The sequence below is a fragment of the Oryzias latipes genome, chromosome 4 (assembly GCF_002234675.1).
Source record: "Oryzias latipes chromosome 4, ASM223467v1".
NCBI lineage: Eukaryota > Metazoa > Chordata > Actinopteri > Beloniformes > Adrianichthyidae > Oryzias > Oryzias latipes.
In genome coordinates this window covers 28,370,705-28,396,097 of record NC_019862.2, presented here as the reverse complement: position 1 = coordinate 28,396,097, position 25,393 = coordinate 28,370,705, and the positions used below count along the sequence as shown (strand labels likewise).

The following is a 25,393-nucleotide window of genomic DNA, read 5'->3' as shown; positions in this document are numbered from 1 at the left end:
GGAGCATCGTAACCTGATTAAAACGAATCAGGTCACTCGGCACAGCGCCTCCACAAGCGTGACGGTCGTGTGTGCACACTTCTTCACGCTTGCATGGTCCCCCACACAATTGACCATGTCCCATAAAGGTGTGAGATATGCACCACTCCATAAAAGTTCATTTATTTGTCAAATTCTGTGGGTCTGCATGGCAGCTGGGAGTCAGAGATTGACCCCCCCCCCCCCAACCCATTTAGCAGAACTCCTCCTTATAGGCCTCTGACACACACAAACACACACACACACCCATCCCCAGCTCATCAGACACCAGCCTGCCCCCGTTGAACTCCCTCCAGCACTTACAGGCTCGGCTAATCACTGGTACTCCCAACCAACCACAACCACCACACCTGACCCCCCTTTCCTCCTCTCTCACTGGTGGGACCACCCCATCTGGGACCTCTTGGTGGGGGTTTCTTCTCACTACACAGCTAAACATATAGCGAGTAAGGACGGGGGAAATAAGACATCAGAAGCTGCTCTGTTGTGCTCAATATGGGCAAAACCAATAAACAAAACCAAAGAGGGTAACAATGGGCCATTCAAGTCAACCCATAGCAGACTGCATTCATCTGTTTTCAGATTCACTGGGTGTGGTTCATACACGAGACTCCTCCTGCCCATGATCAAGATCTTTTATTTTTAAAGAAGAACACATTCAGGAACTGGGGATTAAATCTTAGAAAGAGCATCATTTGACACAAATAAGCTCCGGCATAAGGTCAGAACAACAAGCAAATGAATGCAGCTGGTCTTCAGGAGGATGATGTGCAGCAAATCTGTTCAGGCCAGACTGAGGTTGAAACCTCTGATTTTGCGCTGACACAATATTCCCCAGCATCCACTGAAATGAGCCAGCAGCCATGCTGTTGGGAGACGCACCGTGAGAGGCAGCTCTCGTGGCAGAAGCTTGCGTGACAGGTTTGAGCAGAGAACAGGAGAAACAGATTCATCTCTACTGACACACGCTGACATGGACAACTATATTTAGAACTTGGCGTCCGTGCCTTAAGTGACGCGCAGGCGCACACATAATGGTTGTGAGCTGAATACTGATGGACAGCAGACCATAAAGGCTGCGCTTTCATCAGATTACATGCAGATTGATTATCTTAGGGGAGCAGCCTATGCTGGAAAAGAGCAGCGCTTGGCATCAACCGAAGCGCAAAATCATGGAGAAAAGCGCGCAGGTGGATGCAAAGTCAGCCTGTAATGGAGCTATAATGTGTCTCACCCACTTTAGTGGTGCCGTAGTTAGGGTGGAGGCCTACTGCACTTTATGAATAATGAAAAAGTGACGTAAACAATGCGGTCCTCTTTGCGGCTCTAGGCTCTAGGCGAGGCGGGCGCACGGAGGCGTGATGCGGCCGTGACGTAGTTTCAGTCGGAGATCTTTAATCCTCTGCCGCAGCAGCACAGCCGGTTACCGGAGGAGGGGGTGTCTGGGTCGGACAGGAATGGACCGCTCTCGCTAGGCCGGCACACAAGGCCGAAATAGCTCGGTCTTTAGATAGATGGTGAAACATTACGGCGTCGGCTGCAAGGAAGACGAGAGAACACGGCGAGTTTACGCGCAGGCCAGACCCCCTCCTCGCTGTGCCTATTCTCTAATATTCTCAGCTAAAACGAGCCCCCGCAGACACGCCACGGCGGTTGAATATCCTTTCCTGTTTGGTTCGTCGTTGCGGGAGTAGTCGGCCTGCGGGGAGTGCGCCTGGTCCAGCCGGTTTATTCGCCCTTCAGAAACGCGCTTTCCCCGTCAGCTGCTGCGCATCAGCACATCATGCAGGATGAGCCTGTGGGGGTGACAAGCGCGCAGTTACCCCTGTCAGCCGAGGAAGAGCCGGAGCGCAGCAGCAGACCCGCAGAGCAGCCGAGCCGCGCCAACAAGCAACTGCGCTCGGATTACAGCCGCCTCAGTCAGAAGAGAGCTTTCCCCGATTTCTGCGCGACGCAGTCCATCTGTGACCTTCAGCACAGCCGAAACACGCACCAGCACATAGAGCTGATCACGCCTCCGCCGCTGGGACATTTCAGCCACCTGCCCGTCTCCAGAGCCGAGCTGTGCGCTGCTGAGCCCCGCGACTCTCCTGTGGGAGAGGCTGAAGCCGATGCTGCGTCTCCATCGTCCACTTCCGTTAATCTGACCAACATTCAAATGGACTCCCCCATCGCCCACCACCTAAACAACGGCAATGACAGCAGCAGCACTGGCAGTGTGTTGTCCGGAGGTCTCGGTGCCGCTTTCCCGAACCTCCCCACCCAGGAGATGCAAAGCGCCAGTGGGGGCTCGTCTTCGCCCTCCCTCCCTGGGTTCGGTACCCCTTGGTCCGTCCAGACCAACTCCTCTCCCCCACCCGCGCCCAATTCCATCAACCCCATCCACGCCAACGCTATTAACCAGATGCCCACCACGGATTCGGAGAACAGCTTCTACCCAGGTATCCCTTCCTCCATCAACCCGGCCTTCTTCCAGAGTTTTTCGCCGGTGTCAGCTAATCCGTGCGCCGGGATTAATGTGCAGGGCTACAGCGGTCCTTTCTCGCCTCAGATAAATGTCCCCCAGCAGCCGCAAAGTCGCAGGTCCCCGGTCAGTCCGCAGATGCACCCGCAGCAGGGCGCTTTCCTGCAGCAGAGGAACAATTACAACCAGCACCAGGTGAGCAAATCACATCTCTCATCCTGTTCTTTAGTGAAAGTAAAACTGCACCGAAACGGTGCACCTGAAAATGGTTCGTGGACCAAGACTGCCTCTGTCCAGTGGAGCCCATCAGTCATCACCTTGAGGGGGCAGTACGTGTTAGTAAAGGCCACCATTCGGATGCCCTTATTAGACAGCAGCTTGTGACTCTGCAGATCTAAAGTTGTGCATGTGTGTAATCTGCAGCACAGTCTGAAAAGGAAAGCAGTTCTTTTGATAAAGGATCTAAAAAATGATAAAAGAGGCATGATGCATTATGCAAGGCCTCAAGTCACCATACTATGCAGGCAAAGGGCGAGGAGAAGACAGGAACAAGGCAGCATCTCTGAATCTAGCTGTTGTTCTTTTCTGGAAGCTGGCCTTGGGATGCAGTCACATGGCACCAGATCATCCCTGCCTTGTGGCTCACTCAGTTGGAATACAAAAGCTTACAGGGTTCTGTGTCCTAAATGAATGCTTATCTGTTTAAAATGAAAACATCCACTACGTTGGTGGCGTGATGGTGGACAGTTGGGGAGCCATGGGGGCCTACAGCAGAAGCTCACTGGAGTCTTGCTTGTATGCAGTTGCACATGCGAGGTTCAGGTTTCTTATGTGATTTGCACACTGTGCACAGGACTGGGTGTGCCAGGACTGCATCTGCAGTGAAATGTAAATAATTTTGCATTGAAATGGTCAAACACAGCATGTGCATCTGTTAGCCGGCAGTTTTGAAAGAGACATTACTCACAAAGGTAGTGTGGGGGAGGCTGCGGACACTCTGCCCTCTCATATTTCCACCTGACATGATGATGAGAATTATTCAAGTGAAGCGGACACACAGGTGGAGGGAGAGTGTGTACATTTCAGTGGTGGTGTTGCAGGGCACAGGATACTTAGTGTTAGTCTTAAAGCTCTAAATCTTCTTATCTACCCACCCGCTGCGGGAGCAGATCAAGTTCAGCAGAGGCTGTTTTGAAGAATAAAAGACCTAAACTACAGCATAAGACAGCGTGAAAATACATTTGAAGTGTATGCATATAAAAATAAGACTCTTCGTTTCTCTAACCACATCTGTGCTGTTCTCTTTTAGCCCATGGTGAAGCCATCTCCATGGGGGAGTCATCATGGGAACGGCTGGGGCTCCGGCGGGATGTCCTGGGGCCGGGACCACCGCAGAGGGAGCGGCATGGGCGTGCCCGGCTCGATCAGTCATGTCTCGCCCATGAAGAAGCCTTTCTCCAGCAACGTCATCGCTCCTCCCAAGTTCCCACGCTCTGCAGGATCACTGGGGCCTAAGTCCTGGATAGAGGAGAACATGTTTCGCACAGACAGCAACAGCAACACCTTGTTGCCCCTGCAGGTAGGTGTTTAGCGTTGTTGCGTCAGCTGGTGTTGGTGGTTCGGAGGATAACTGGTTTGGCGTGTGCGTGTTTGAGTACATGCTTGAGTAACACAAGGTTTAAATGAGCGATGCATTAAAAAGTGGGACAGAAACTGTTAACAGAGACGTTTTGGAGAACTGGGTCAGTGGAAGCCTGTCAAGGTCATGTGTGTTCTTGAATTTTAAAGTGGCAAGTAGAAGTTGGAACAAACTGCCAGCTTTGTGAAGTATTGGAGATTGAGGATTGGTGGTTTCACTGACAATTTTGGGGTGGACCACAGCCTTTTCTCTTTATACATGTCCTCCATCCACAGAAAAAAATGCAACAAGAACATGTGAAAAACGCCAAACACACAAATCATCAGAGTGGGTCTTTAAAGACGGCATCATCCTTTTACGTGTTTGCTTTCAATTTGAATGACAAAAATCTCCTGAAATTGTTAGATTTTGTTTTCCCTTGAGTGGATCTCGGGAACAGCTGCATCCATATATGCCCAAACTTGACTATTTAATAAGAAAGGAGCTCAGGCAGAGAAACCAAATTGTAGATTCACTCTCACTAGAAGTAATTGGACCTGACAGATTCTTTGAGGTCAAATGCAATTGCATCAAATTAGTTAGATCTTATAATTAGTGCACAACATTCCCCAGACTATTGGGAAAGTTTAGTTTCAATAACTTAAAACTGAATTTGAATATTATTGAATAAATGAGGCTCCTTGGTGGTGTGATGGTTAGCACTCCCACCTCCTAACAAGGTTTAAATCCCATAGAGGTCCACCTTTGCTTGTTCTCTTCATGCATGTGTGGGTTTTCTCTGAGCATTCCGACTTCTTTTCACAGATCAATTACATGCTTCAAAGGGTCATTGATGATTCTAAACTGTCTCTTTGGTGTGAGAGTGTGTGTGTGGTTGTCTTTGTCCGTGTTGTCTTGCAATGGTTGACAAACTGTCCAGAAAATGGAAGGTGGAATCAGATTAAATCAAATGTTTTTACTGGGTTAAAAACAGCCGTTTGAAAGAAACAAACATTGAAAAGAACAAACATTTTGATTAAATGTAAAAAGATCATCGGCTTGGAATGACAGAGCTCCAGTTTCCTCCTCCTCCAATCTCCCCCAGTGATCTAAACATCAATATACAATGATTCATTTATAATTGATCCGTTGCTAGACCTTATTTCAGTTTATTTATAAAGCATCAAGTCAATAGTGAAGTTGTATGCAAGAAACATCAAACCAAGCCAAAAAAGTCTGATCTGACGGATGTGATCAAGTTATTTCCAAATACTTCCGTTTGTTCCAGATCTTTCTATTGAAGTCTAATTAGCCGTACTGTGTTATAATAACGGCTTATGTGGGAGACCAACTGATTCAAAATTTAATTTGAGCAGTTTATATTTCACGTTTGTTACAATCTTTATATCTTTGTTTTCTCCTTATACATTTCAATAGCCATTCAGTTGTGCAAGAACATCTTGTTCAAAAACCATTATTTGATACTTGTTCATACATTTTTGAATTTCACACACAGATGCACATTTTACAGATCCCAAATATTTTTGTTTTACCTTGTTCCAAAACTACCTTTAGATAGAAGGGCGTTATACTACCATATATAATTCATCACATCTGTTTAGAAACTGCTCACATAATCAATATTTTGTAAAGATCCTCCAACTGGTGAATTTCTCTCTTTGCTAAATGATTGCCTGAATAAACTCCACACCAATAAGGGGAAGGAATAATTTTGCTTTAACCGCGACCCACCTAAACGTAACTAATGATTTCATTGGAATAAAACAGTCACCAAATTGTCCGACTGTTGCTACGAGCTCAAATTATTGCAGGTACCAGAGCCAAGAAGTGAGGGGCTTCCTATTCCAGGAAACAGGCTCCATGCAGTGGATTGTAAATTTCCATAAACAGTGTCAGAGCAGAAATTTTTCAGATTCCAAGTCTTTTCCTTCCTTCCTTTCTTTCTTTTCTTGTGATGCCTGGCGGTCGGTGACAGACCGTTTCTGTGCTGCATCATGTTTCCAACATCAGAGACAGGAGAGTCTGTTCTTTTAGAGTGAGTGAAGAGCCTGATGTCCCAAAAGAATGTTTTCATTCAAACTGTGGCTTTATTGTTCTAAAGTATCGCTGGCGAAACATTGAGCTATCGGGGAAACCTGCTGATAGTTCTGTGGACATTTGTCTTGCTTTAATAATCCATTCAGTTAAATTGATTTTAGACTTTTGCAGATGATAAATCAGCTCTGAGCAGGAGGGAGACTCCTCAGGGAGAAGTTGGACACCCCCAGGCCATAATAGTTTGTGCACCCCCAACAGTCAAACCTTAAAGAAAGTGTAAATTAGCTGATGGTTAATGAGTTAAAATGAATTTTTTATCACATTTTTATCACAGTTTGCAGAGGAAAGCAGTTTCCATCGAATCCTGTTAAATGGCCTATATCAGGCTTTATTTAAACCTTTCAGAGAAAACTATATCCATATATATAATATATTACCTTTGGCACACTAAAGAATGGATTTTCTTTAGGAAATATGAGTTAATTTCACAGTTCATTTTGCTACCCGGAAGTAAGACGACTCGATCGTGGAGACAGACTTTCGCACTGGGTGCTGCCCGTTTAATGATGTCAACCTAGAGCTGGCCTCAGTAGTGTCTTCCCCACGAAAAACAAAACACATCCAAACTTTTGCGAAGCTGGAGGTGCATATTGTGCATATAAAATAAAGGCATTTTTGCCGATCATCGCTAGTTCGGCAGTGAAAGCGGGTGTGTGCGTTAGCCTGGGGGCGGGGCTTGCAGCGCAGACTCTTCCTATTCCCACTTGTCTACGTCACAATGTGAGGATCCGCCAGTTTCCGTGGATTGGAAGGGGTCTGGTGTTTAGAGAGCAGGTTTTTAGAAGAATTCTCAGAAATACGGGAATTTATCTAAAATACCGCTTTGGGGTCGTTTGTAGTGAGAAATAAACATTATAATACACTTAAAACCTCAAAAAGTTGATTTTTCATGATATAGGCCATTTAAAGTGAAATGTCACAAAATAACTAATTTAGTCTAGTTTAAAAAATAATATTATCGCTTTATTTTCTATCTATTGTAATTGTTAGAAGGGTGGGTTGTTAATCCGGTGTTTCAATTTTATTAGAGCTCAAATTTGTGTATTATTGTAGCAATGTTTTTTTGGTTGTCAGCTGGGTTGGCACAAATATGGACTCAACCAAACATTTACTTCATTTTTTCCCACTGAATTGCTCATTTTTAGCTTGTTGTTGAGGTGGGTGAAGTGGACCCAGGTCAACGTGTCCATCGCTGTGTGTAGAGTTTCCACACTAATGTCTTGGGATTTATTTGAATCCTGGATGGATAAACCGTAAGAAATGCATACATATAATTACTATACCACCAAAAGTCAATGTACTAAATATTCCCAGGCACAGATATGCAAGTATAAACAAATACCTAAATCCAGTTTTGAAAAGTTACAAATTTGATGACAACACTCGATTTGTAGTGAGAAACTTCTAACCAAGACTTTGAATAATAAATGGCAAAACGTTGACTTTACAGTAAACAAAGCAAGGTGTTCATTAGAAGATGTTTGTTCAATAAAGTTCATAGTATTGATAACTTACATCTTACGTTCTTCTATTATCAGACACGGCTATGTTCTTCACAGCCGTGTCTGATAATAGAAGAACCTAAGATGTCAGAAGATATTTGTGTACCAAAATTTAGATGGCTCTATTTATACATAGCTACATTTTTCATTGGCAATCATCGTATGGGAATCATGCAGTGTGTTGGCATGCGGTTAGACAGCAGAACAATTGTCATACAGGCTACAGAGTTGACATTTTTTGTTGCTGATCACCTTAGGTGTGCTCAGTTCTTTGGAATGTGGACACACACACACCTGAGTCAACGTATTTTACAGCAAGGAGTAGAGCTGAAAAACAGGAAGGGTGGTAGATCTCAAGGAACCGGGTTGGGCAGCCTGGTCTAAGGTACGATGAGTCAGCTTTCAGTTTACTACAGGCTTAGTAAGAGTAGACTTCTGGGTCTAGACTGTTGTTACAGGAAATAAGTAAGCTGTCACTCAACACATACATTACTTCTGCTTGTGTTTCTCCCATCACAGTTGAAGCAGAAATGCAAAAACATTTTAACCTCTTCACGTCTTTTTTTCCTACAGTCATGATATTGATTACCCCCCCTTAAACATGATCCTTCTAATATGTTTTTTGTTTTCCTATATTAATATAGACTGTCAGGTTGGGAGGGCTGATGAGCGTGAAGGACTCAAAATGCAGAGACGGGAGACACACGGTGCTAGGGCAAGGGATTGATCTAACAAACAAAAAGCGCTGCAGAGCAGGAAAACATAACTAAACTTACTGTGGGCATAGCATGAACACAAGGCAGAAGGGAGTCAGGGAAGAGACGTTAATGGACCAGCACAAGAGGAAGGCAGAGACAAGACTTAAATACAGACAGGACTGACAAGACACAGGTGACAACGATCAGGAGAGATTGGAACCAGGGAAGTAAACCTCAAAAACATGACATGCAGGGAACCTTTCAAAATAAAACAGGAAACAGAACTCAAACATGACAAAAAACAAAACGGAAAGCAAAAAACCAATACAAAGAAACCCAAACCAGGAACTAACAGGTAAGGAGCCAGTGCGCGCACCTTACTAAGAACTAGAGTGTGGCATTAAGGCACCATATGACAGCATCACCTTTAGTTTAGTTAGCACGGATGCATGTGACCAATGCTTTAGCGAAACAGTGTCTGGAGTCTAAAATTTGATGTGAATAACCCACAGAGAGACAGACTTAAGAAGGTCTATTATTTCTTTTTTAACTGATGCCACCAAGAAACTTTGTTTGGTGGAGGCAGTATAATGGTGTGGGGCAGCATCTCCTTCAATAGTAAAACGTGGCTTGTCAGTATTGGGGCCAATTATTAAAGCAAAAAGAATAATAATTGAGATAAGACCAGCATCAAACCCCATATCTCCATAGTCTGAATACTGTTGTCCAAGTGGAGAAGGTTGAATGACCTGCCGGCAGTTCTGACCTCAATCCACCGAACACTTGAGGGATTAGTCTGGGTGTACTGTTCAGCAACCAATACAACCGTGATGGCTGACTTGTGGTAAATGTTGGTTGAAGACTGAGATGATTCCTCAGCAGTGTGCGACCATGAGGAGGAGGGGCCAGGCCGCTGTATCCTGCCTATGGTTCTCTCACATGATACAGAAGATTAGGTTTGTTCAATTAAAAAAAAACTGTTAAACTGCTCAAATGTTTTTCAATCCAATCCACCAGACACAAAACAAGAATCAATGGCAGAGTAAAAAAGCATTGAGCAGGAAGCATTTGGCAAAGTCTTCATGAGCATATCCAGCTCCGTGGTTCATGACACAAATACATGTTCAATACAAATGTAGCTCCATTCAAAGGAAAACAATCAACAAGTTGTCTAATACAATCAAATTTACTGCTATGAAGAATTGTTTCAAGAAAATAACACAGCAAATATAAAGTTCCATATGTTTTTGTTATCTATGTTTGGGGGTTTCCTCATTTGGTTACTGTAATGTTAGTTTTGAATGTATTGAAGTATTAAAAATGGTCTTATAAATACGTCAGTAATTCCATCTTTGGGTGAGGTCCCGCAGTGAGTACACACATCAAATCTGTATCTGGACATGTTGGTTTTCCTTAAGCTACGTTCACAACGGGCATGTGACACATTTAGCCTGTGGTGTTCGAAGGAGGGTCTAAGGGCAGGGATGTCCAGTTTAGTTTAGTCTGTTTAGTTAGTTCAATTTAGTATTTTCCTTTTGAATTCTATGTTTTCATTATCCTTTTGATTTTATGTTTTACTTTTTCAATTACCGATACGAAGCCCATCGAGACGACTGGTGTTGTGAATTTGGGCTATACAAATAAAATTGAAATTGAAAATTGGTCACACTGGAGCGTTGCTACCAGATACTTACAGTTACCTCACAGTTAGAGGAGACTTGGTGTAAAATGTTGAAGCGGTGAAAATCTTGTGAATCTTGCTCCAGGCTTTTTCTTACACAGCTTGATTCCAATAAATGAAAGACTTGGTGTCATATAACTCCGGCCAGACACAAACCGCAATTATTAATTTCTCCTCCATGATCAGGTTTCAAACAGTTGGCGCTTCCATGAATTGAAAGACATGCCATGAGCACTCCATTGCCAAGTCTGAGTTCCTGATTGGTCAAAGTTCCTCCTAATTTTAACTTTCAACGCACATTCAATGGATGTGCAAATTGTACGTAGAGCCTAAAGACTGTCTTAAAAGCAGTTTGAACACAAGAGCCCGGAAAGCAGACGTATGCACGTTTACGTAGATTTTTCATTTGAAGTGATCATTTGAACGCGTGTCGCTAACGACAATGACAGTCTTTATATCATATTCTTTATGTCATATGCTTTTTGAGTTCATTTCGGTTTAAGGTGTAATTTGAAAGGAATCCAGGGTCCACTCTGACAGTACTCTGTGTGTTGATAAGGTGTTCTCTAGTGTGCTATTCATGAAATTTTCCATTCAATAGTCCCCCTTCTCATTCATTTTGAATGGGAAGATGTTGTGTGTTGCCAAATTGCAGCTAGTGTGTATTCCGTGGCTTTTCAAGCATCTAATGCAATGGAAAGTTGAGAACTGTCTGTGCAGCATGTTGATGAATTAGAGCTTACAGTTCTGCCACTCTGAGTTTCTATTATCTCCTCTGTTCAGATATTCAGGGAAATAAATTGCTTCCTGGAAAAAATTCCTCCATGTTTCAAAATTAAACGAATTCAGAAAGAATGTTAATCTGAACACGAGGTTTTTCTAAATCTCCTCCATGATAAGCTTTATAGCTGTGGCTTTATTACTTTCAACCCGGAAGGGTTGTGAATTTGTATCATGTTGTGCGCTTGCTGACAGGAAGTTTCCCTTGCGTGTGTTTTTCAGGACCGCTCCAGAATGTACGATAGCCTGAACATGCACTCCCTGGAGAGCTCCCTGATTGACATCATGCGAGCTGAGCAGGATCCGATGAAAGGTAAGATTTCCTTTCCCTTTCTGTCTTTGTTCGTTGGGTTGGGGGGGGGGTCATGTTCGTGCGGTGTGATTCGTTGCCGGGGAGGAACAGACCCATTGCCCCTGGAGCTGTGTTGTTTTTCCAAACCTGCTTATTTTCTCCCTGCTGAGACCTTAATACTTCTTCCACCAGCTGCACATTTGCAGGACTTTAAAGCTCTGATCCTTTTGCTGCTTAACCTGGGCAGCACACAGATCTGGCTAAGAAGTGGAAAACAGGAACAAGTAGAAACATGGAGTCATACCCCAAGTACATAATTAGTTCTGGTGGATTTTAACTTTAGATTATTGAACTTAAAGGGATATAAATAGGCCTGGGTTTCTTTTTTTTTCTCTCATGGCTTGGCAATCAGAGAATGTGCTGTAGTGTGACACTGTTCTGGCCTCCTGTGCTCAGCTGCTCTTCAGAGCCACAGTGTCAAATGACTGCTTACCGGCCTCTCCCACTGACGGATGCTTCTAGCTCATTTACAGCCAACAAGCCAGACGCACTCTCACTTTACAGCGCAGCAGAGACGGAACGCTCCGGAAAAATCTGACGTTCCAGCAGCTTTTATTGGTCTGAATGCGGGCAGACACTAAGCAGCATCATTTATTAGCACTTTATCCCCACTAGAACAGAGATTCTTGTTTTTCCTGTCGGAACAGATGGAGATGACATGAGCCAGTGTGCACAGCAAAGACAAGGGGGCGTGTCTAATTTTAGATGTGATCACACACAAGTGCGTATGACAGCCAAGAAGGGAAATGAGAGGCAAAGACGGTGTGCAAGGGCTTGAATTGCCATTTATAGCGTTGCCATGGGTAACACAATACAGCGTTCTCACTAACAGCTTTAAATCGTAAGACAGGGAAGCTTTGAACTAAGTTATTGAATTGATAAAAAATATATAAACTTATATCACTGTTTAACTGTCTGTGGGTCTAAAGGTGATCATCTGCTATGTTTGACTAGATTTTTTATTTGTTTTATCAAACCTCTATTTAAAAAGGGTATTTTAAATGTTAGCAGAAAAAATAAAGAACTTTATGTGAAACAAAAATGGTTATAAAATCTAGACATGTTCATGTTCAACTCGTTCTCCCACTCAAATCCTCCAGCTGCTTCAGATTTTCAATAAAAGTGGGGGAAAAAAGGCTAGGAAAGGAATAAAATGAAGCAAGGCATCAACAGAGAGCTGCCTGTATCAGTAAGCACCAACCCCTCTGATGCAAGAGGCCGTGAGTGCAAAGACTCTGGAAAGAGTCAAATCAATAAAGAAACCCTTCACAAACTGATATTAAAAGAAATACATATGTAAACAAACTGAAGCACTGCATAAAAAAATAAATAAGTTGGTAAAAACATTGTAAGATTAAAATGGTTTTCCACAGACCTGGGGCCTAATATAAAAAAAATATGTCTCTCTGCAGGTTTTGATTTACCTTTTAGAACCTTTTTTTTTTTTAAAAACAGAAGGAAGGTATCACAAAATGTAAAAACCAGCTCGGACAAATTAGAAAGAGAAGGTCCCATGAAACCTCTAAAAAGAGTTTTAAACCTTCAAAGCTCTTGGAAATGCATCTCTATATGAAAGATGTCTTATCTAAAATCCTCCCTAAAACATGGACAGCCAATGCAGGGATATTTTCTCCTTGTCAGTACACAATAATTCTGAAGCAATTAAGAATTTTTTGGGGAAAAAAATAACAGCACAACAATGTAAATGACCTGAAGTTATTTAGAGCATGCATGACCATCTCAGTGTTGACTTTTATCTCAACTTGACAATGCTAAGCTAACAGAATGTCCTTCGGGATTTTTACAATGACTTTAGCTGCACTCAACAAAACATGGACACCATGGATAGCAAAAAACTGATTTACAGCTACAGTAATTTCCGGATTATAAACCGCTACTTCTGTCACACGCTTTTAACCCTGCGGTTTATTCAAAGATGCAGCTAATTCATGCATTTTTTTTCCCTTTGTTAATGCATTTTTTCTAACGGCCGCTGGGGGGCGCTCGAGCAGAAAGTGTAAGAGTGAGACAGGGGGAATATGATAAATGTGTCGTGGAAGACGCAAGTTTAATGTAAATTCCTGCTTTGTGAATGAAAAGCACCAGCAGACCCTCATCATGGAAAATGCAAGAAGGAATGCATATGACACAGCTTTCAACTTAAAAGCAACCGTTAAAAGCAAAAAAAAGCTGGTCTGCTGCGTGACGGAGAGAACAGCGCAAGTTCAGGAGAGAATTTACCTCCGAATGACACTGACTGCAACAACGAAGGAGAGACTGAGAGAAGAATATCTGACGCTATTCCAATCCCACACTGAGGAGGAAGACTTCCATGGTTTCAGTGCACAGGAGGAAGATGAAGAAAGCTCTCAGTGACTTTTACGTTTATGTTTTTTAAAACAGCCCTGTTAGCGCTGTGTTACGGTGCATCACTGTTGTGGAAGAAAACTTCCGGCGCACGGGCTGGACAAATGCTATGTACAAAAAGGTTTATCCTTTAAAAGTGTGATGGGTGCGGCTTATAGTCCGGAAATTACGGTAAACCTGCATCTTTGCCCTCAAATTCTGCATTTTTAGATTTGCTTCTACTCATCTTGAATATTATGTTTACAATTTAAGAGAGAAAATGTATTTTTTACCCAATTTTCCTTCAACTGTGCTTTTCTTGAGCAGCAACAACAAACGCTGCACATAAACATTTGTGAATGAAATATGTGCAGCGTTTGTTGTTGCTGATCTGGAAAAGAAATCTAGAAGAGTTGCTACTGTCATTGAGCTTTGCTTATTGATAAAATCTTTGACTATAACTTTATTCCCAACTTCTTCTTAAAAGCAACATTTAACTAACTTTCAATGTCAATCAAGACCAATTTGATGAAGAGCAATGGCAAGTTGTTTATTCCACGATGTGAGTCCTTCATTTCCCACGTGAAAGCCAGCCTCGCCCCGTCCTCACCATCTGCTCGGGGTGTCTCATCTTGTTTTTGTGTTTGTGTGTGTCTGTGCGTTCGTAACATTCTGGATGTGTGTGTTTCTCATGTCAGGCCGTGTGGGATGCCCTAACCCCGGGGCTGAAGGCCTTCTCATGCTAAATGGTAATTATCTCTCAGCACCTTCTCTGTGTGTGTCTGTGTGTCTCCAGCTCCCATGATGCTTTACTACAAGACTCTTTACTGTACAATGTTGTACTATAGTTCGTTGTTTTAAAGTCGTTAATTCTGGAATGGAGGTCATTTGGTTTGGTGTTTTTTTCAAAACATCCTTCTTCTGTGGAGTCTAACAGAGGAGCTTCCCTTGTGATGCTTTCAAAGGAGACTCGTGACAAGACTGCTGTCTTTGTTCGGCTCAGTCATGAGGACAGTGAATGCACCTTCAGCACTTCTTGGCGTCACTCTATTTCTTACCCCTGTGGTTGCCCCGCAGAGTCTTTTTGCCTCCCACGTGGACTCAGCACATGTTGGTGTCAGAAATGAGCTCTGGTGTCAGCAGCGTTGAGCTCTGACGGCGGGGAGCATCGTTTTGCTTTTTAGAAATTCTGTGTGAATTTTGCAGTTTCCCCTTGAAAGGCTGTTTTCGGAACATCATTTGTTTTTGTTTGTCAGTGTTTTCTCAGTTCTTTGAGGCCACACATGGTGCTTTGTGTAACGGGGTTCGCTGAGGACATTCTCTGCTTTTGAGCAATGCCGTTTTTCCCCTCATCAACTTTTATCAAATAAAGAATTTTTTATTTGATTTAAGAAAATTAAAGTTGAATTTTAAACAACATTTATTTAAAGGCACATGATTATATGATTATCATGTAAGCAAAAGGTAAATTAACTTTTTTTCTTGCAGAATATCTTGAACATTTTATGTTTTTTTGTTTGTTTAAGGTTGGTTTTAGCCTCCTTAAGTGAATCCTTCTCAAATGTAGCGTGGTTTAATTCAGTTATGACTTGATGAAAATGCAATATCTAAAAGTTTTATGACCACAGTTTAAAATTATAAACCTGCTCTCTTCTGCCTTTTTACCTGCAGCCAGGGGCTTCGGGAGGCGTCGAGGTAAATACAGCTTTCTCCTGCACGTCTTTTTCTCCTCGTGGGTTTTTTCTTTATGACCTCTTTCAGTGCTTACTGTGGCTTTCTGTTGTTTATTTTTAAGCGATTTGTTTAAACACTGAAGTTAACCCTCCTTATTAAGTTAAGACTGATGAAAAAATAAATTTTAGAAATGTTTTATAGTTGCTGTTTTCAGAGATGTGTGATTGACAGACTTAGACCCACTGCAATCACCTTTGAATCTACTTTAAAAGTGTTGGTGTGGAGAAACCCCGCCCCTCTTCCCATCCCTGTTGCTGACTGCTTGGAGAAGGGAGTTTGTGTCTTGCCCAGTGTATTTTCTACATCACAAAGACATTCTTTTCCAGACATTATTTTTTCATCTGCTCCTGATTCACATCAATATAAATAAAGAAAAACTCAGAAATTCTATCTTAAGCTCAATTTTGTTTATGTATTCCCTCCATCTTTATTGAGATACTTCTTCTAACTCAAAAAAATGTATGTCTACAAAAAAACTGCAGCTTTCTGTGTGGTCTGCTCCATCAGATTGTACAAACATTTTACCACTTGAAACCAAAAAGAGCAGATATTTCATAAATGTCAGTTTTGTATCCTGTATGATTAAGAAGAAAAATTAAGAAATAACCTTTTGACTTTTTTGCTTTGTGGAAATTTCTATTTTACCAACATTAATCTATGCCGCGTTTCCCTAGACTAGAAAAGTAGAAAAATTGGCTTTAAGTTTATGTTTAAAAAAAAAAAACGACAAACAGACCAAACTTATTTTTACTGTTATGGCTCTTCTTTAAAGGAAATCAGCTATGATGAAAAAAAAAAAAACAACAAGAACGGAAAAAGTAACTGAAAAGCAAAATAAAACTGTTCACTTTTTTCTATTTAAAAGAGCTGTCTATAAAGACCCACTTCAATAAAAATCGTGTTTTTGGTGTTTTTAACATGTTCTAGTAGCATTTCTTTCTATGGATGGAGAAAATATAAAAAGAAAATTAAGCTTAAACTGTATTTCTGAGTATTTATTTATTCAAATTGTTATGAATCAGGAGCAGACAAAACAAAATGCCACTGGAAAAAGCTTGTAGCTGTGATGTAGAACCAACTACAGCAAGGCACAAGCTCTCTGCTCCATTCTGATGCATCCACTGGCAGACAAATAGATCCACGTACGTCTTTGTTTTCCTGGTCTGAGATGGAATCGGGCTTAAAATTGGACTGCTGGATAGCCCTAATATTGATCACAATTTTTGTTGCACTGGTAATGTGAGGAGCTGTAAGGTAGCAGGGAGATTATGTTAACAGATGGGTGATAGGAAGTGGGGGTGGGCTTATTCTACACTATCAGTCCTCCCAATAACTCTGAGGCAAATTTCTGATGAACTGCTGCTGCTCTGCTGTTTTTAGCTTTAAATCCATCTCGATTTTCTTTATCAGTCTTGAGCCTCAAACATGACGAGTTGAAAATCTGATTTTTGGTCGCATACAAGTTAGAAATATACTTTCTACTTTTTCTTTGGCTACTTTGACATTTTTATAATTATTTGTGATCAAATGAGCTACGTTTTTCCTTAAGGTGACATTATTTTGGAGATTCTCCTGGTCCTTTTGTAAAAGCAAACTAAACGTTTTTTTTTTTAAATATGACTTGAAATGTTTAAAAAATAGATGATTTATACCCCAAAAAAGCTCAGTTAGAACTTTGACAATTGTGAAAAAGGCATAAAACAGCAAGAAATAACGAGCAAAGTGAGACAAAAAGACATAACTGCCCGTTATGTAAGCATTTGTTGTGAAAGTAAACAATGTGGGTGCATGACTGTTATAAGGGCCTTTTAATATCTGGATTTAGACCTACCGGTACATAAAAAGGTTAGATAGTCTAACCTATTTACAAGCTAATGTTCCCCTTTCAGCATGTCCCTTCAGAAGTTGCCACAGGGAATCAGCTTTCACTGAATTGCACAGGTAGTTTGGCAGAGATTTTTATGCTGGATGTTCTGAGAGTCACAAGTAAAAGAAATATAGTTACAGTATATAGGACATAATAATCAGGGAACACATGGTTCTTACATTTAGTCTTCAGCTTTGTCCACTTTGCCTGTCTTCTACATAATCTGAACTCCACACACAGTAATCCTCATTTTAAACTCTTTTTGGCATCAAAAAGATAGACATTCGTTCATAACTGCAAAAAGAAGAGACTCTGACTTTTATTTGACTGAGATCTTTTGTGTTGTTATTGACAGTGAGCTCTCATCCTTTTACCAGGTCGGTCTTCCCTCTTTCCTATCGATGACAATCTCCTTGACGATGGTCCTGGCAGCCAGGGTGTCCCAGGAGTGCTCAGCTCCCCAAACTGTTACCCTCATCAGAACGGAGAGCGTATTGAGCGCTTCTCTCGTAAGGTTTTCGTTGGAGGCCTCCCTCCTGACATAGATGAAGGTGAGGAGGGTGGAAATAAAGTAACGATGAGCATATTGTCCTGCCAAATTTCCTTTCTGTTTTGCGTACTTTCTCTTCAATTGCTTGTTATTTTGTGTTCCCTTAGACGAAATAACATCAAGTTTCCGCCGCTTTGGTCACCTGGTTGTGGATTGGCCGCACAAAGCGGAGAGCAAATCCTACTTTCCGCCTAAAGGTATTGACAAATGCAGTGAGATCAGTGTGCATGAACAGATTATCAGCAACCCCGACCTCCTCTGGTCCTGGCAGAGAGGTGGCAGAGGAGTGGCTGGAAATCAGCTTAGCTATTAAGTAGTTAGATGTTAAAGAGGCCTTTTGCTGGCATTTTGTTAATTGGAATGGAGGACTGTTTGCGTGTTTTAAAGCTTTCCAGGTGTTTATTGCAATCGCTGAACCTTGGGTGTGTTTGCTGTAGGATACGCGTTCCTGCTCTTCCAGGAAGAGAGCTCTGTTCAGGCTCTGATTGAGGCCTGCATGGAGGAGGACGGGAAGCTCTACCTGTGTGTTTCCAGCCCCACTATCAAAGACAAACCCGTGAGTTCAAACTCTGAAGGAGCAGCGGGGAAGTTGAGTCTTTTCCTGAACGATGGTCAATGTTATTTTCCCCTGAAGGTGCAAATAAGACCATGGAACCTGAGTGACAGTGATTTTGTAATGGACGGTTCTCAGCCCCTCGATCCTCGCAAGACCATCTTTGTGGGCGGAGTCCCTCGTCCTCTGAGAGCAAGTAAGTTTTTGTTTTAGGTGACTTCAGACAATCTGAACAATCTGAGTTTCCACCAGAATAGATGTTAAAGTTCCGCTTTCTTTGACTTTGTCTTAATCAGTTGAGCTGGCCATGATTATGGACCGCCTCTATGGTGGAGTGTGCTACGCAGGCATCGACACAGATCCGGAGCTCAAGTATCCCAAAGGGGCGGGCCGGGTGGCCTTCTCCAATCAACAGAGTTACATCGCCGCCATTAGCGCCAGATTCGTCCAGCTACAGCACGGCGACATTGATAAGCGGGTACGACCTCTTCCTCACATTTGTACATTTGTTAGTGTGCTACAACCTGGACTAAATTTATCTGGAACAAAAAAAAAAGCCCCCATCAACCCTAAAACACTCACTTTGCCGTAAAAATCTGAAAGTTCGGCAACAAGCAAAACTCTGTCATATCTAGAAACGATGGAGAATTAAAGTAGATTTTCTGAAATGAAACCCAGGAGAAGGAGTTTACTGTAACATTCCCGTCAAATTTTCCAGCAGCCCTCAAAATATCTGAGATTGTTGTCACGGTGATGCTGAAAGCAGCTTGTACAGAAACATCAAAATTCATCACCTAATACTGATCCACAGCAGGACTGCATAGAGCTGACCTTCCTTTCATAGTGCATTTCTTATTTGTAATTCATTAATTTAGTTTGACGACAGAGAAAAAAATGATCGCTTAATATTTTCTTCTATACAGATTTACAATACTCGACAATATCAAAGCATTAAATGTATATATGTTACACATTAATCTGTTTATAGTCATAACTTTTTATTTATGCCTACTGTAACTACTTCAGTTGTTCATCGATGAACCGCTATTTTGGGCATTTTTATAAATCAAAATGAAAAAATAAATGAAATATGCATTTACAATTTCTGTTTATTGTTAAAACTATTACTACTATTTCCAATTAAGTAAAAAGGCTTCTTCAGAATGTTTTCCTTCCATAATAATGCTAAATCAACCGGATTACAGAGTATGCTGCAACATACAGCGTGAAGGGCTTTTACCTTAGTATAAACATGCAGTCTGACTGTTGGAAATCAGACAATCAGAGCGTAGTCTGTGTGGGTATCCCACGGGCACTTGCGTATCACATGCACATCTCGTGAGTGCAGCATTTGCGCACTTTTGGTAAGGAGTCAATGCGTATACCTTATACCACAGCATCACCTGTACATCTTTATTGCATGGACCTACCAATGTCCTTGCAAATACTTGACGGTACACTTACCACACGCACGACAATGGTAGGTTCCAATTTCATGACGTCCCTTGTGGCGGCCGCACGAACCTAAAGGGAACTGCAAGACATACTTGCCACTCTTCTCCATGCCTTTCTACAGGCCTGGAAAACTAAAAAACCTGCATCAACTGTACATGTTAGTTGAAACACATCAACGAAAGAGTAAAGGATTTTAAGGAGCTCCTGGTTAGGCATGCAGCACTAACTGTGTTTGAGTGAAAGTGTGTTTGTCATCCTGAAGGTGGAGGTGAAGCCGTACGTCCTGGACGATCAGCTGTGCGATGAGTGTCAGGGCGCACGCTGCGGGGGCAAGTTTGCTCCTTTTTTCTGTGCTAACGTCACCTGTCTTCAGTACTACTGCGAGTTTTGCTGGGCCAACATCCACTCCCGCGCCGGAAGAGAGTTTCACAAGCCCCTGGTGAAGGAGGGAGCCGACCGCCCTCGGCAGATTCACTTCCGCTGGAACTAGAGCGGCAACTTGTCTGGGGTGACACGGCGAAAGAAAAGGGAAAAGAAACAGGAAAAAGAGCATCATTCTGCCTCTCCTGCTTACCTAAGCTATCAGTATAATCAAGTGCGTAACACTAAACAGTATATACTATATATAGCTCTATATCTTTTGTAGCAGCCAAACACCACAAGCCTCAGTTTTTCACCAAATCCCCCCTCACATCTCAGGCTCTGACAACTCTACAACTCTTTTGTGGTACTTTCATCTTTTCTAAGAGGAGATTTAAAAAAAAAAAACAGAGATAGATTTTTGTAGCTTTTTTTATTATTTTTGTATGTGAGATTTAAAGTAGAAACGGGAATGTTTTTTGCATGGGGGCAGCTTGCCTGTCTGTCTGTCTGCTGCTAGCAACCACAGCGTGCAATCAGTGCACACTTGTTTCCAGGAAATCCTTGATTCTCTGACGTTGGCGCCTGCCGCGGGTCATTTACCAAAGGTAGCAAAATTGATAGGAACCGTAAATTTGACACATGGTCTGCCGCGAAACTAACGCTGTTTTTTTAATTGTTGCCATGGGCTCATTCTTCTTCTTCTTACAGAGTTTATTAAAGATAAATGGAATAGGGTTATTTTCTGGCCTGTAGAGTGATACCTCAAGTTAAATCTGGTTTCTGCTAATTCCACATTTATACTTTACAAGCTATTTTAGGAAGCATTGCTGCTATATACACATATATTCATATATATATATATATATATATATATATATATATATATATATATATATATGAATGGATGTGTAGGAATTATATTTAATGCTGTTTTTGTACCCAAATCCTGTAAAGTGAAATGCAGTTTACGCTCAACCACTAATGGTCACCTCGCCATAGTCAGAGTGCACGAGATGACAATAGGCTTACACAGATAGCATGAAGGATCGTTGGGAGAAAAGAGTCAACACAGAGAAAAAACGATTTAAACCACTGAAGTCTTTTAAGAAAAAGCTGAGACATGATTGTCGATCCCCTGCGGAGGGCCGAAGTTATGTCAGAATAAGTTTAAAAAGAAAAACATATGTATACTTGCATGCATTGGTGTTTCTCTGTCTGTTCACATAATATCAATACAATAAGTGATATTGGTCCTTCTGTAGACGTAGTGGACGCTATCATTTTGTGGCTTGTATAACTTTAAAAAACAAAACCCATAAAAACAGCTGAGAAGCAGAGTAGTGTTCAGTGGTTTTGTGTTGATGTTGTCTGTGTGTTGTGCGACTGCTGTGAGTGTAGACTAGCTTAGTTGCAACATAGTGGGGAAGCACGCCTTCGCCCTCTCAGACGCGTGTGGCCCCAGCAGAGCCGACGGATGTTTCCGTTTGGAGGACCGAGCTGGGTGTCTGAAAAACCACCTTTAGGCCGCTTGTTTCTTAAAGGAGGCGTCACACCTTCTTGCTGCGTGACTCCGCAAATCCAAGAAGGAACATCTTTGGGGGACGATAAGCCTCTCCTCATCCACTCGCCCTGCTTTGACACTGAGGAAGAGGGTTTCTTGGCGTGCGACAGAAGGAGCTCTGTTCTCAATATGCTGTTTGTTTGATTTCCACCTCGACCCCCGAGAGACTCTTTAGAAAATATTGAGGGACAATCTTTCTGTGAGGATGGCAGCGCGGCCGTCTGTTTGGTACTGATCAAGTGTGTTGTCGTGCTTTTGGTGTCCCCTGGCCGCTGTGTGTGCTCCTCAGTATCAGTGTTACAGCGTCAAATGTGTACTGTTACAAAACTTTAATGGAACAGAAACTTAAAGCTTATTTTCTTATCTGGGTCGAATAACTTAAACTGTTTGTGTCGACTACTTACCCATCACCTGCCCTTCAATACGTTTGGATGATATATATATATATATATATATATATATATATATATATATATATATATATATATATATATATATATATATATTGTATATATATATATATTATGCACTACTTTTCTATTCTCCCCCATTATCTTTAGTGATTCTGGTGCAAATGTGGGCTCCACTTATTTAAAAGTGTACAGAGGATTAATTAGATTTTATTTTTTCATAATTATTTAAGATGTAGCGTGAAGCCGTGGTCTTAAGTTATCTGTTGTGTGTGAGTAGAGTCAGATATTTTTAATATATTTCTAATGTAATCTGCTCGTTGCGAGGACCTGGATTCACAATGGCTTCATGGGTCCCCTATCTGTGTCTCCCACCCCCCCGAAACCCCTGGTGTCACCTGCTGTTTTAATATCGTCACCTGTAACACTTGACTCGTGCTGTTTTCTGTGAGGTTCTATTTTCTGTGTTAAACACTGTTGTTTTGCTGCGTGTGTCCGTTTTTTGTTTTGTTTTTTTGGTAAAAAAAATCATATTTATTTCACTATTTTTATAGACAAAAAAAGCTATTTGATTTTGATTGTATTTTTCTATTTAAATAGGACTATTATTACTGTTTAATTCCCCCTAATTATGTCCAAAAGTTCTGTTCAGAGACTAAGAGTCATGTCATTCACAGTTGATTCTCGTTTTGATGCACATGACACGCTACGTTAGAAGGAAAGAAACATGAAGGTTTTACTTTATTCTGGGAAGACACTTGAGATTCTCCCCTGTGGCATCGAGGCCCCGGTTGCCTGTCCTCCTAGATGCTCTGAAACTTGAATAAAACACATTTTGAAAGGCTGACTAACCTCGAATCTGTGTTGTGATGTGCAATACTGTTTCTAATGTTTGTATAAAAGTAAGAACTACAGTGTAAACCTTTTTAATGCAGATTTATTTTTTTCATTGCATATTTTGCAGATTTCTGATCCACAGTGTCATTTTTTACTGTCAGAAAAAAAGAAACCCCGTTTTTTCATTGCGAGTATTTTTAAATCCAGATATCTTTGTACTGATATAAATGATTGTAGTTATTTTGGATAGTGTTTTGCTAACAAAAGGAAAGACTTTTTCATGCATATTTCTATTTCCTTTCATCTTGTTTTATCCTGTATTTTTATTTTGTTTGATAGTAGCAAAATTCTTGGAATAATTTTTCACATTTTATTGTCATTGGTATTATTTTGTATTTTTATGTGGAAACACAGAATATTATTTAAGATGCTAATTGCTAAGATATTATTTTGAGTTGATTATTTCTAAAGCTGCATATTTGTGATTTTACTGTTGAAGTGGCTAATTTCTAAATCAGAGTTTGTGTATAGATTCACTAAAGTGGTTATGAGGTGTTTGGATTGTAATTATTACTGAATGGTTCTTTGATATGCAATACGAACATCATGTTTCTTTTTATTTTGGTTGGTTTTGTATTAAATGGGGTGTTGATTACAATCTTTTTCTTTCTTTCACTTCCTGAATAAAGACCCATTTTGTTTGGACACAACTGGGCTGCAAAAGTTTTCTTTCTTTATCTGATCTCCTGCTTACTCTATACTTACTCTATACTATACTATACTCTATACTCTATATCTTCCTCATAAGCACATTTAAAAGTTAGTTTTTATTTATTGGTCACTTGTTTAAACCAATTTTACGATAAAAAATTAAAGTATTTTGTGACAGTTAGGCTAATTAGAGAAATCACAACAGTTTGTGATTTCTCCAATAAAGCAGTCTTTAGTTTTCAGGGACATCTCTTGCTGTGCTTTGAAACAAGCTTGGTTGGAAACATCTGGTCCTGGATGAAATAAAACCTTTTCTCAAAAGGTTTTGAACTTGTTCCAGCACTGAGGTTTATGTGGCTAAAACTGTGATTTGATAGTGCTTATTTTTGGATTTAAAAAGCTCTTGGACCACCTTAAACCAAACTTTCAAGACTAAAAAATCCATTTCAAGACCAGGATTGTAGTTTAAATTTATTTCAGAAGTTACTTTTAGAAGTATTCATTGTGTGTGTGGTCATGTGTGTTAACAGAGGGGCGTGGGTTGTTTTTTTTCTTTTTTGTACTATTGTGTTTTCTTTGTTTTTGTTTTAAATGTTAAAGCGCTTCGAGGTGCACAAGGTATGATAAACGTTTTTTTTATGTATAAAATTTGATTTGATTAGATTCAAAAATCTAGTCCTAGATTAGGTCTCTGGAGAAGAAAACACACATTATAGCTCTTTTATGCTTTGTTCACATTAGGTTTAAAATAACAAAGGTTTGCCATAAAATTTTATAAAAAGCAGTGAGAAAACAAACCTATAATTATCACACTCATGGTGGACTATGGTTTGATAACTCAAGCTATTATTCTTGGAACAGCTGCCAAATTGGCTGGACAATCTGTGTCTTAAATAATACAGTTATAAATAAAAAAAAATGAGTCAGAACTTGTTTGCTGCAGAGGTTGATCAACAATCATACACATGCTGAACTATGAATATTTGATACTTAGTTTAATCTCTTAAGACTTAAGAGAATACATAACCATCACATTTTACCACAGTTAGTTTAGATTAAGTAGGGCACTGTGACCATGATATAAAAAAGGCATATCTAATGAGAGCTATAGTTCAAGAGGTTAAGAAAATAAACACTTATGTCTACTCATATTTGCACACCTGAGGTATCATTAAACAGTAAATGTGTTTTAAATTTAAAACCTAGTCCAGAACTTTATGGATAATGTGCATATTTTAAAATGAATTTTTGTAATAACAATCACATCATAAAATGTCTGGGAAGCTACATTTCAACCTAGTTTTTTAGGGGCTCCGTATGATTCAAATGTATCGTCTACTAAAATTCAAAAAATAAATCTCTTTTTTTTACTCACAAATTGAGATTTGTGTCACAAATTTACCGAAAGGCACTATATCACTAGCACACCCAATTTTCTTTGATGGAGGAGCCACTGGGGAAAGAGAATGGGAAGGGCCTTCACCAGAGCAATGTTGGCTTCCGCTGGAACAGAATAAATTCAATTTTACTTCTTGAAGAAGAAACACATAGAACCTAGTATTTTCTGAGAAGAAGCGTTCACACATCTGACTACAGGCATATATGAACTATCCACACTATGAAAATCCAATCTGCTCACTTCTTTACTGAGGCTGTAAGATGATTGAAAGAGATTCTGCACACCCTTAATGATACTCGTATGCTGACCATGGGACGTTTAGGAGTGAAGGGAGTGGAGAGGGGGTGGGCGGAGG

At 40.9% G+C, this 25,393-nt stretch overlaps 1 protein-coding gene across 4 annotated transcripts; it reads left to right on the top strand.

Moving 5' to 3' along the window:
• The first annotated feature begins 619 nt into the window (after positions 1-619).
• Positions 620-23,638, top strand: cpeb2 (cytoplasmic polyadenylation element binding protein 2). Of its 4 annotated transcripts, none has more exons than XM_011474452.2 (12): positions 2,115-2,480; positions 2,591-2,698; positions 3,813-4,082; positions 11,123-11,213; positions 14,297-14,347; positions 15,270-15,293; positions 17,577-17,750; positions 17,857-17,946; positions 18,187-18,305; positions 18,384-18,498; positions 18,599-18,780; positions 20,020-20,247. In XM_011474452.2, exons 1-12 carry the CDS (start codon positions 2,235-2,237, stop codon positions 20,245-20,247), a joined length of 1,698 nt encoding a protein of 565 aa, XP_011472754.1. In that variant the 5' UTR covers positions 2,115-2,234. The 4 variants fall into 4 exon arrangements, with proteins under 4 accessions (XP_020558324.1, XP_011472752.1, XP_011472754.1 ...); XM_011474451.2 differs by having other exon boundaries at positions 2,564-2,698; XM_011474450.3 differs by having other exon boundaries at positions 640-2,698; positions 20,020-23,638.
• Positions 23,639-25,393: the final 1,755 nt, after the last annotated feature.

Coding starts and splice junctions, on each gene's coding strand:
- cpeb2 (XM_011474450.3), top strand. CDS start 1,823: ATGCAGGATGAGCCTGTGGGGGTGACAAGCGCGCAGTTACCCCTGTCA. Junction 4,083..11,122: donor ACACCTTGTTGCCCCTGCAG/GTAGGTGTTTAG, acceptor TGTGTTTTTCAG/GACCGCTCCAGAATGTACGA. Junction 11,214..14,296: donor TGAGCAGGATCCGATGAAAG/GTAAGATTTCCT, acceptor TTCTCATGTCAG/GCCGTGTGGGATGCCCTAAC.